Genomic DNA, 12,747 nt, shown 5'->3' on the forward strand with positions numbered 1-12,747 from the left:
AAAAAAACCTAAAGAATAATTCATAAAGATCTATGCACCCCAATATTCATGGTAGCACCATTTACAATAGCTAAGATATGGAAGCAACCTAAATATCCATCAACAGACAACTGAATAAAGAAGTTATGGTTCATATATACAATGGAATATTACTCAGCCATTAAAAAAATAAAATCAAACCATATGCAATGACATGGGTGGACCTAGAGGTTATTAGGCTGAGTGAATTAAGTCAGACAGAGAAAAATAAATGCCATGTGATTTCACTTATATGTGGGATCTAAGGGATGAAAAGAACAAACTAATCAAAAACAGATTCACAAATATAGTGGACAATTTGGTGATGGACAGATGGGAGGGGGTTTGGGGAGCTGGGAGAATGGGGTGAAGTGTTAAACAGGTACAAATTAGTAACTGATAAGTGGTCATAGGGATGGCGAGCATGGCATAGGGAATGCAGTTAGCATTAATATATTGGCTACGTGGAAAATCAGAGGAGAGGAGCAATTAAGGGGATCGTTTTATAAACTGTATGTCTAACCAATGTACTGTATACTTGAAACTAATTAAAATAAATTAATTTAAAAAAAGAATTCCTACTACTAAAGGAAAAAGATGTATTACCCAATAAAAATAGGTAAAATATTTGAATAGACACCTTTGAAGAAGATATAAAAAGCACTTGAAAAAGTTCTCAACATCATTAGTTATATGAGAAATATAAATTACAACTGCAAAAATATATTACCATACCCTTCTAAAGGCCAAAATGAAAATATTGATAACATCAAATGTAGATGACAATGTGAGGCAATTAAAATTCTCATATATTTCTGGTAAAAGTTTAAAATGGTACAGTAAGTTTTAAACACTGGCTGTTTCTAAAGAAGTTATATTCCTGCCTTCTGAATGAACAATACTAATTGCTAGGTGCCTACTGAGAAGAAGTAAAAACACATGTCCATAAAAAAACTTTAGAATACGTTCATAGCAGTTTTATTCATAATAGCCCCAAACTGGAACATTTCAAGTGTCTGTCAACAAGAAAGGCATAAATAAATTGGTGTATTCGTACAATTGAATACTTTTCTGCAATTAAAATAAACTATTTATATATGCCAAAACATGTATAAATCTCTCAGACGTTAAGCCGAAAGAAAGCAGACATAAAAAAAAGTCTACAATAGACAAAATCTATGCTGATAGAAATCACAACTGTGATTGTCCTAGTGGGAGGGACTGACTTGGAAGAGGCCTGTTGGAACTTAATAGGTTACTGGAAGTGTCCTTTATCTTGACTGGGGTGTGAGATACATGGCTTTATATTTCTGTCAGAACTCAAAGAACTTTACATTTAAGATCTCTACGTACATTATACTAGAAAGCATGGAGTGGATTCTTGGTAAGGTTAGAGCAGCTAATATCTCTATAAACATAAGGCAACAAGGAAAGTACTTACATGGGGAATGTTTATCCAAACATAAATTTAGATTTTAGAGGCATGGAAGTCAGTCATGTATAGGTTTTTCAAAGATCTCAGGCCTTTAGTAAGATGGCTACTATCAACAAACACCAGAAAATAACAAGTATTGGTAAGGATGTGGAGAAACTGGAACTCTTGTGCACTGCTGGTGGTAATATTTAAATAGTGTAGCCATTATGGAAAATAGTTTGGCAGTTCCTTAAAAAATTAAACAAAGAATTACTGTATGATCCAGCAATTTTACATCTGGTTTTTATACCCCAAAGAACTGAACACAGTGACTCATATAGATATTTTACACCCGTGTTCTTAGCAGCATTATTCATAGAAGCCACAAGGTGGAAGCAACCTAAGTGTCCACTGACAGATGAATGGATAAGCAAAATGTTTTATATACATACAATGGAATATTATTCAGCCTTAAAAAGAATGAAGTATTTGGGTAAAACTTGAGGATATTATGTTAAGTGAAATAAACCAGTCACAAAAAGAACAAATACCATATGATTCCACTTACATGAATAGTGAGGTACTTATGTAGTACCTAAGAGTAGTGAAATTCATAGAGACAGCAAGTAGAATGGTGGTTGGTTGCCAGGTGCTAAGGGAAGGGGGATAATGGGAGTTACTGTTTAATGAGTACAGAGTTTCAATTCTGCAAGATGAGAAAAACATTCTGGAGATAGAAGGTGATGACAGTTGTACAACAATGTAAATGTACTTAATGCCACTGAACTATCAGCTTAAAAATGGTTAAGATGGTAAGTTTTATGTTATATGTACTTTACCACAATTAAAAATATACCCACAACATTCAAAGGTGTCAACTACCTGAGTCCATGAGCCTTTATCTGTATAGACTCACCCAGGTAGCTCTGACTTGGAAAAATTCTCTCTGTTGTCCATAGTTCTTCTCCTTCTTCTAACTTGCGGATCATATCAGGCTTAGTCATGTGAAATCCTGATAATAAAAAATGAGATTTGGTCTAATCTCCTTGGGCTTCAAAACTACTGAAGGAAGAGAAAGATATAGCTTCAGGGCAGCAGACAAAGTATACGTTAATGTCTTACCAAAGTTAATACTCTACACTGGGCAAGTGAGGACATAATCATACTTTCTGCTAACAAAAAGGGATTCATCACCTCTGATCCCTGAAATCCAAAGTTCCATAAGTTTCAAAAACTCTTGAACAGAAATGAATGACACTGAAAGATTCAAGGAGTTTTTCATACCCACAGAGATGAGGTGGCAATAGTTTTCCAACATGACGTCCCTGTAGAGGGCCTTCTGATCAGAGTCCAGTTGCTGCCACTCTTCCTGGGTGAAGTCCACAGTCACATCCTTGAATGACACTGATCCCTGTAAGGGCATACTCTAGTTCATCCTAAAGTGATTTAAACTAGTGAGAACTAGATATTGGAGATCTAGTTCTGACCATGTTCAGTGGTCAGACTAGTTTTCTTATTTTATGTTATATATTGCAGAACAGTCTCTCTGAAAATACATTCATCTGTATTATTATCTCATGCTAAAACTTTATGAGATCATACTATTTGCCTTGAATGTGAATGGTTGCCTGGTAGACCAAAATGAATAAAACTCTGACTACAATCATGAGAAGTTACAGGCTAAGAGATAGGCATTACATGTAAATACATACAATCAATAGATATTACAGATACAATAACAGAATTACGTACAAGGGAAAGTGCTACAAAGTAAAGAAAAATATCATTTTGTATTCCAAAGCTTCATTGAGGACATAAAAATTTTGCACTCACAACGAATTTGTTTTGTAGAGCTATAGGGCATCAGCTTTTAAAATTCATGGGGAGAGGAAAACAACTTAGTAAATTCAGGAAATAGCAAGATACGACTTGTTAAGAAAGAGTCTATGAGCTCTAAGAAGAAAAAGGTATATAGAGGTAGGCAGTGGACATATTTATGGAACCATACTCGATTTTTTTCCTATAGAGCCATGGTCTTTAAATGTACTGAGCACACTCCCAACAGACTTGTATTTATAAACCATCAGTAGGTACTAATGGTAATCCACACTGTTAATGACCACTGTTCTTGACTGTAAACTGTTAGTATTTTCCTCCCTTTCAATATACTGTTTTTTATGTTCCACTGTAATGCATATTCCATTTTGGGTCTGCTGTGTTATGAAGTATAACGAAATTGAGGAAACATTAAGTTAGCACATATGTTATGTGATAAAATTTGTACTTTACAGGCAATAACACTCTTGAAAACTAGAGAAAGCTTGAGGTGTGGTAAGTGAGAAAGACAAACACGGTTAGATATGTCTCTTAGATTAAGGTATTATTAGTGGTCTAGATAGGGGACAACTGGTTGCTATGATGAATTGCAACAGAATTGGTCATAAATTGGTTATAGAGTAGAAAAAAGAGAAATAGCTCTTCAGTTACTTGTATAAGCAAGTGAGTAGGTACTGGGACTAGAAAATGAAAATGGGAAACAGAAGAAAGTATAAGCTGAACCAAAGGAGGTAATGAGGTAAATCTTGGAAATATACTTGAAGTGTCCATGGAACATACAGGTGGTGATTAGCTGCTGGATATATCGTTCTGACTCTCTGGATAGAGGTCTAGGATGGAGAGAAGTATTTGAGAATCCCTAGAATCTGATTAGTATAATCTTTACAGTAAATCTGATTGTGAATAGAGAAAAAGAGTCAGTGAAGAGATGAGAACCAATTAGCATCTTTAGAAAACCAGTATTTAAAAATTGGTAGATGAAGAGGAATTTTCTGGAAAAAAAAAAGATGAAAACAGAACAAAGTACCACCTTTGATTCAAAAGCAGACTATTTCAAGAGTGAACTAGCATATGCATTTCCTTCTCTTGCACCCATATAAAAATTAGAAGAAACTAAAAATATAATAAATCTATAAAAACATTAGAATATTGTAAAGGCTTTCATTGGCAGGCCACGGTTTGTAGAAATTGCTGGCAGACATGGATAAAATAGGATCAGAGAGGAGGAATGCAAAATGTGTTTTCTGACAAGCTTACAAGTAAATCCCTATACTGAAAAACCTCACAAAACAGGACATTTTACTACAAACTAATGATGTGATCTATCAAGTCTACCTCCCATCACTGCAAAATCTAGGTCAGTGGGAATGATCGAGGTTTTTCCATGTCTGCTCCTTTGTTCTTCACAACTTAGATCTCAAATCAGCATCTAGACTAGATTCATTCAAGTAATATATTCCTATTTAAATCAAGATAATACATTTCTGTTCCAGCAGTACTTTTGTGAGAAGACTGAGAAATGAAATGATGATAAACCCAATCAATACATTAACACTGACTACAACTAGAAGGTACACTTGGGGAAGGCTTAAGTTTATCTGGTTAGAATAAGAGAAACTAGGAACAGGACTGCAACTAGAGTGAAGCAGGCGAGGCACCTAGGGTGCAAAATTTATGGATGCACAGCTCTGAGCATACTCCTTAAATTTTGCCTCTAGGCTACTTGTTTACTTCACTTTAATCTAAGCCCTGCTGGAGACCAGTTTCACAGAAGCAAATCCTAATAACCAGGAAATTTAAGGAGAGGAAAGCAAATGTTCATATATCCTGAAAACAAGTTATTTAAGAGAGGAAACATCATCTCACCTGAGGCATGGCTTTGAGATTTGCAAGAGATGAACCTTCTCTTTTGTGCTCTTCTTTTGGAAACAGAAGAGTCCTAAGAAGGCAGAGATGGGAAGATACAAGGAGCTATGTGAAACCATATCTGATTTGTCTTCCAGAATAATCTCTCAGTTAAATCCATATCAATTTTCACTGTTTCAGCACTTGCCCACTCAGTGTACTCAACTTCAGGACAGAGATTAGTGGAAAAATCGGACAATTCCTGCTCCCTTACCAATACCAGAAACCCAATCTCTTCGTGGGGTAGAATAAATTCCAGGGAATCTGCTGTGGTTTGGAGAAAGGGAACACTGTGCTTTTTCCCTGTATAGCTCTACCATAATCTCCCATAAAGGATGGGTTTATTATATATTTCCAAAATGTTTTTCACAGACTTCCTACCAATTTACACTGTCATTAGTATGAGAATACCTCCCCACACCCTGATGAGTGCAGCCGACAATCATTTCTTAATCTCTATCAATACATACTGTAATTCCAATTTACAGATTCCTTATTACGAGTAAGAATAAGCTCCTTTTAATTAGTTTAAAGGAGGTTTTATTTCTTTTCTGTGATGGGATCTTATAGTATGTCTTTTTCTCATGGGTTTTTGTTGCCTATTTGGTTGACATTATCTTTTTTTTTTAATTTAGTAAATTAACTCTACCTATTTTAAGATGCAAATAATTTTCATCAGTTATTCATATGATTATTAAAGTATTTTTGCCATGTAATGATTTTTCCCTGTGCTTCATTGGTTAGCAAAACTACATATTATATAATCCATGTTTTCTCAATTGATGTGAAATGCCATCTGTCCATTTTACATATCCCTATATGCTTGAGAATATCTGGACTTTCTATTTCTCAACTTCAGCTCTTTATTGACTCATCTGTTTCACATTACTTAATAAGCAGTTAATTATTGAGATTTAACTATATTAATTCACTACTAGTTAACTTAAGTATTAATGAGTAAGCAACGCTTTTAGTAGGTTAGGTATTGAAATAGAAGCCTCAGTAGGCTTCCAGGCAGAAAGGATAATATTTTGCTAAGTGAAGTCTAAAGTATATTTTAATTAGCAAAATAACTTTCAATTACTAAAATGAGACTGGCTTTGTGATTAAAAGTGTACCAAATACTCTTAATTCTCTTAGAATGCCTGAAAAAAAACTATTTACCTTGCCATAAATTTCATCCAGAAGCAGGAAATGTCAATTGTATATCAGTATTGAAAGCACTAGTTATGGGTAAAAATTGTTTTTTGCTGCATGTTACCCATGCAACACTATTCATTTTAACAGACTGGTTTAGTTCATATGGTGTTTCCCTGCAATGAACCTTACCATTTGGGAACTATAAAACTGTTATCTCTTCCTTTCCAATAATTATACTCCTGTTTTATTTGCTAAGTTTCTATTGAGTTGCAATTTTGCAGACAGACTTAATGAACACTATTCAGATAATCAAATCTTACATACCCAACTAGATAGTGGTCATACAGTTCGTCACAAAACCATCACAAAAAATAACAGGTTGCAAACACATGCATAGTTTACATTCAATCAAACTTACTTCAGAAAACCATAGCCCTCTCACATCATTCACAATCTCAGACAGCACATTTAATTACATAATTCCAGGCAAAATCACAAAATCACATCACAAATCACTTTCGCTTCTCCACCATCACCTAGTCTCAAAATACGACTCACACCTAATCTAAAAATAGACAAAGGCAAAAGAAAGCCCACGTAGCAACACTACTGTCCACTTTTCACACACAATCGGCCATAATCTCCTGCAGATTAGCACGCACCCAAAAAACAGTTTAGGACAGGAAGCAGCCTCATTCGGTGTACGCGCACACACACGCACACACACGCACACACACGCACGCACGCACACACACACACACACACACACAGCATGTCCTCTGTGCGAGGCCCCGCTCGCTGCGATGCAGCTTTCTCAAGGTCAAAACACAAAATTCCTCCTCGCGGAGCTCGCTCCAGTCACACTCGGCTGTCACCCTAAGGGTCATGCCCATGGCCCACGCCCGAAGCCCCCCACTTGCACAGATCTGAGTGTCTGGTTACCGCGGTGCCGGTTCCGGTTCCCTCAGAATTAACAGGTCCGGCTTAGACTCCTGGTTTTCTCCTTGGCCTCCTCACTGGATCCCGCTTCCTTGTCTGGCCTCCGGACCCTGAGCTTCCAGCTCCCTCCTCCTCCTCCTCCTTCTCAGAGCCCCCAAGACACACACGCCTCAACCCTGGCCCAAGATCAGGAGTCTGCGCTTGCGCACTCCAGAGTGGGCGGGAGCTCCCAGGAGGCTACGGGGCGGCCTGTATCGAGCGGCTGAGTTCCAGCTGCCGCTGCTCAGGTCTGGTTGTACCAACGCCTGCTCTTTTCTGGCTTGGACTACGTTTCACTGAGCCCATGGGGGAGCTAAAGAACTTCCACCTCTGGTTCATTTTCTGCTAGCCTTGTGGTCGCATTCTGTGCGGTGAGTTAAGGTGATGCGAGTCGGGGTGCAGGAGAAGCTTACCGTAGGAGGCCCGGAGTTTCCCTTGTGCAGATGGGTCAAAGGAAGGCAGGAGTCCCCTTGGGTCTGTGTTAGTCACCTTCAGAGGAAGGTGATTGTGAGTGGGTGTGCGATTCTGTGACTGCGTCAGCGTAGGATATGATTATGAGAGTGTATGTGTGTGATAGTGAGTGACAGGGCTGGGTGTCTGCGCAGTGGGGAGGCCCTGATTAGCTCCTGGGACTTTGAGTGGTGCGGGGCCTTTTTTATGACCGTGGTTGGCTGTGACTGTGAGGTGTGTTATCCTGTGACCGAGTACTCCTGTTACAGCGCTATTGTGACTCACTAAAGACTGATCAAAATTGGCCTAGTGTAGCTTTCTTTTCTTTTCTTTTTTCTTTTTCTTTTTTTTTTTTTAGGAGGGTAGAGCTTCATTTTTGCAGTTCTGGGCTGAGGAGTTTGTGGACAAGGTCCCATGTACCTTAATCTGTGCCTGTCAAAGACTCCCAGACCCTTGTTAACCACAGAGGCCCCCTGTTTTAAAGCATGTTCTCTGTTGCCTTCATCAGTACACCCTGTATCCATTGTCCAACCTGGTACTTAATACACAGTAGGCATGCAGTACATTAAGTGTAGCCATTCTGGAGCCATTATAAGTTCCATGGTTTCTTGGAATTTGTTGCACTGGGTTTTCTTTCACTGCCTCTGTCATTTCACCTTATAGCCACATTGCACAGAAATAGCTGTGAAAAGGAATTTGAATATGAGACCTAAAATGATGGTTCCAACTAAAAAAAGCACAGCCCTGTGTTTGTTATGACAATTTTAGATATGAAATTTCCCCCAAGTGGGGGGAAACATGACATTAAGGCACCAAGAGCAGGATTCCTTCCTCCAAAGATTGCTTCTGAAAGCTCTGTGGGGGCAAGATGCCTATTGTAGATCCACAGCATTTTCATAGCTTTGTTGACAGGAAACTATTGTGAACAGGAACAGATTCCAGTCCCCGGCTTCAGTGAATCTGACTTTTCTTTATGATACAGGCATGGGTCAACCAGTATTCTAGTCTTTCTCATACTTCCATTTGGTATTTTTAATATGGATGATAGGGGCTTGCTGGTGCTAACCTAAAAATAAAAGGCCTGCCAAAGCGAGAGGCAACAAGCATTTATTTGAGATCAACAAGACCGGCTATTCAGAATCAGAATTCCAGCAGAAGCCTAAATAATGTTCCAGTTAGGAAAGAAAGACAGTGGGTATTTATGAAAAAGGAACAATTACATCAATTGAAGGAAGGCATTTCCATTGGTGCAGACAACATAATGACACTAATTCTAAACAATGTTTTTAATTTTCAGTTCAGTAGTCATCAGTCCAGTAGTCATAATAACTGTTTTTTTGTTATTGTTACAAACAGTTATTTGGGACACATGTTGTCTTATGCCCAGTCCAGAGGTTATTTTGTCCTATTTTAACATTTCAAAGTTTGAGGCATAAGACGTGCAAGGTTGTTTCTCTGGCATGGCAGCTCCGGCTCCATTTTAAACTGACTCTGTTTTATTATTGTTTACACTAGTGATGAAGAATGTGTTCTTATTTGGAGCCTGTCTGAGCTTTAAGGCCTTGTATGTCCCAATTCCCTTTTCCTTCCAAGTTTTGCTGTATTCCAAAAGAAGCCATGAAAGGAGAAAAGTGTTGCAGTTGCTTGTCAAAGCCAAGCTAGAGGTCATTTTTGAGCTTTTTCTTTGTTTTATGAAGTACATTTTTGTTTTTCAGGATATAGAATAACTTCATCTAAAATGCCATGCCAAATAGTGACTTATATATTTACCAGGTCTCTAGGCCTTCTCTTCTCAGTTAATGATGCTACCATGAGGATGGATCTCTTTCTTTTCCAGTGCTTCGTGAAATGCCCTACCTACAGTTAATTTTCATATAATCACTTGGCAACACCTCCCCCTTGTGCTCTTTTGGTCTAAGTATTCTCATGATGCAGAAATAGTCCTCCTTTACCTGGTAAGTTGTTGGGAAGAGACCAGTGCTTAGGTAGAATTACACATTAGATCATTTAGATATTCTTGAGAGACATGAGTGAGATGGTTTGATTGATTTCAGTAAGTAAGCAACAACCTTTTGTTTGGGACACCTTTAGGAATAAGAGAATTATTGGGGATATGTGCAGAGAGATCTCTGTCAGGAAGGGAAGGCATTTATTTCCCAGGAATCCATTAGGAGATTTATGTTGCACCAGGCTAGTTCATGAATAAGATTTGGCAGCATCAGTTTTTAAAAATTTTGTTAATTTTTAATTACAGTTGACATTTAATATTATATTAGTTTTAGGTGTACAACATAGTGATGAGATATTTATATAACTTACAAAGTAATCACCCCGATAGGTCGAGTGCCCACCTGACACCAAACATAGTCATTACAATATTATTAACTATATTCCCTATGCTGTACTTTACATCCCTATGACTATTTCGTAAGTGCCAATTTGTACTTCTTAATCCCTTCACCTTTTTCACCCAGCCCCCTAACCCCACTCCCTTCTGGCAACTATCAATTTGTTCTCTGTATCTATGAGTGTTTCTGTTTTGTTTATTTTATTTTTTAAATTCCATAGATAAGTAAAATTATGTTATTTGTCTTTCTCTGTCTGACTTATTTCACTTAGCATAATACCCTTAAGGTCCATTCATGTTGTTGCAAATGGTAAGATTTCACTTTTTTATCGCCAAGTAATATCCCTTTGTATATATGTATCATATCTTCTTTATCGGTTTGTCTATGGATGGATGCTCAGGTTCCATCCATATCTTGGCTATTGTAAATAATGCTATGGTGAACATGGGGTGCATATATCTTTTTGAATTAGTGTTTTGATTTTCTTCAGATAAATACCCAACAGTAGGATTGCTGGGTCATACGGTAGTTCTATTTATAATGTTTCAAGGAACTTCCATACTGTTTTCTACAGCTGCTGCACCAACGTGCAATCCCACCAGCTGTGCACGAGGGGTACCTTTTCTCCACAACTTCCCCAACTCTTGTTTGTTGATTTATTGGTGATAGCTATTCTGACAGGTGTCAAGTGATACCTTATTGTAGTTTTAATTTGCATTTCTCTGGTGGTTAGTGAGTTGAGCATCTTTTCATTTATCTATTGGCCCTTCTTACATCTTCTTTGGAGAAACGTTTATTCAGGTCCTCTGGTCATTGTTAAATTGGATCGTTTGGTTTTTTATGGAGTTAAGTTGTGTGAGTTATTTATATTCTTTGGCTATTAACTTCTTGTTGGATGTATCATTGGTTAATATCTTCTCTCATTCACTAAGTTGTCATTTTGTTTTGCTGATGATTTCTTTCACTGTGCAAAAACATTTTAGTTTGATGTAGTCCCATTTGTTTACTGTTGTTTTTGTTTCCCTTGCCTGAGGAGATCTATCCAAAAAAAATATTACTAAGACTTTGTCAAAGAGTTTACTGCCTAGGTTTTCTTAGGAGTTCTACGGTTTCGGTTTTACATTTAAGTCTTTAATCCATTTTGTGTTTATTCTTGTATGTGGTTTAAGAAAGTGGTCTAGTTTCGTATTTTTTTGCATATATCTATCTAGTTTTCCTAACACCATTTATTGAAGAGACTGTCTTTACCCCCATTGTATATTCTTGACTCATTTGTCATAGATTAAATGACCATATAGCTGTGGGTTTATTTCTGGGTTCTTTATTCTGTCCTATTGATCTGTATGTCTGTTTTTATTCCAGTACCATGCTGTTTTGATTACTATGGCCTTGTAGTATAGTTTGATATCTGGTAGTGTAACACCTCCAATTTTGTTCTTTCTCAAGAACACTGTGACTATTTGGGATCTTTTGTGGTGCCATATAAATTTTAGGAAAATTTGTTCTAGTTCCGTGAAAAATATCATTGGTAGTGCAGGGATTGCACTGAATCTATAGATTGCTTTGGGTAGTATGGACATTTTTTAAATTCTTTAAAAAAATTTTTTTAAATTTATTTTCTTTTTTTTTTGGGGTAACATTGGTTAACAAAATCCAGTAAGTTTCAGGTGTACAATTTAACAGTAAGGCATCTATATATTGCATTGTGTATTCCCCTCCCATAATTAGATTTCTTTCTGTAACCACATATCTGACCCCATCTACCTACCTCCTCCCCACTTCCTCCCTACCTTCTGGTAACCACTAGTCTATTACTCATGTCCATGAGTCTCTGATTGTCCTGTTCATTTGTTGCTTTTAGGTCTATATCCCACATATAAGTGATATGTGGTTTTCAACTTTTTCTGTCTGGCTTATTTTGCTTAGTGTGATTATCTCGAGGTCCTTCCATATTTTTGCAAATGGCAGTATTTCCTCTCTTCTTATGGCTAATATTCCATTGTATATATGTACCACAGCTTCTTTATCCAATCATCTATCATAGGACATTTTGGTTACTTCCATTTCCTGGCCACCGTGAATAATGCTGCTATGTGCAAATATCTTTTCAGATATGACCTTTCAAGTCTTTGGAGTAAATACCCAGTAGAAGGATTGCTAGATCATATGATAGATCAATTCTTAGTTTTTTTGAGGAACCTCCATACTGTTTTCAATAGTGACTGTACCAATTCGTAGTCCCACCAACAGTGTATAAGGGTTCCTTTTTCTCTGCATCCTCTCTAACATTTGTTATTACTTGTCCTGTTGATAACATCTATTCTAACAGGTGTGAAATAGTATCTCATTGTGGTTTTGATTTGCATTTCCCTGCTAGATTGCGATGTTGAGCATCTTTTCATATGTTCGTTGGCCATTTGTATGTCCTCTAGGGAGAAGTGTCTGTTCAGGTCCTCTGCCCATTTGTTGATTGGATTGCTTGGCTTTTTTTGTTATTGAGTTGAATGAGTTCTTTGTATATTTTGGATATTAGGCCCTTATAGGAAGCGTTGCTTGCAAATATAGTTTCCCATTCGGATGGTTGCCTTTTTGTTTTGTTGATGGTTTCTTTTGCTGTACAGAAGCTTTTTAGTTTGATGTAGTCCCATTCATTTATTT

General features: G+C 37.2%; 1 protein-coding gene and 1 long non-coding RNA gene across 10 annotated transcripts in view; one reads left to right on the forward strand and one right to left on the reverse strand.

Annotated features, from left to right (window-relative positions):
- Positions 1 to 8,083, reverse strand: part of LOC102889537 (zinc finger protein 382) — a 58,210-nt gene extending 50,127 nt beyond the window's left edge. For 2 of the 9 annotated variants that reach the window (XM_006905933.3, XM_006905930.3), the window contains exons 1-4: positions 7,256 to 7,442; positions 5,135 to 5,207; positions 2,717 to 2,868; positions 2,349 to 2,444 (exon numbers count right to left, since the gene is read on the reverse strand). In XM_006905933.3, coding sequence (XP_006905995.1) covers positions 2,349 to 2,444; positions 2,717 to 2,855 — 235 coding nt within the window. In that variant the 5' untranslated portion in view covers positions 2,856 to 2,868; positions 5,135 to 5,207; positions 7,256 to 7,442. Of the gene's footprint in view, positions 1 to 2,348; positions 2,445 to 2,716; positions 2,869 to 5,134; positions 5,208 to 7,255; positions 7,445 to 7,704 lie in introns of those variants that run through there. The other 7 variants (XM_025040536.1, XM_015598587.2, XM_015598595.2 and 4 more) reach the window with 7 other exon arrangements.
- LOC107196546 overlaps positions 7,501 to 12,747 on the forward strand; it is a 15,889-nt gene continuing 10,642 nt past the window's right edge. Inside the window, exon 1 of the long non-coding RNA XR_001517977.2 lies at positions 7,501 to 7,662. This is a non-coding gene — a long non-coding RNA (uncharacterized LOC107196546). The remainder of the gene's footprint in view (positions 7,663 to 12,747) is intronic.

The sequence above is a fragment of the Pteropus alecto genome, unplaced genomic scaffold (genome assembly GCF_000325575.1).
Source record: "Pteropus alecto unplaced genomic scaffold, ASM32557v1 scaffold281, whole genome shotgun sequence".
NCBI lineage: Eukaryota > Metazoa > Chordata > Mammalia > Chiroptera > Pteropodidae > Pteropus > Pteropus alecto.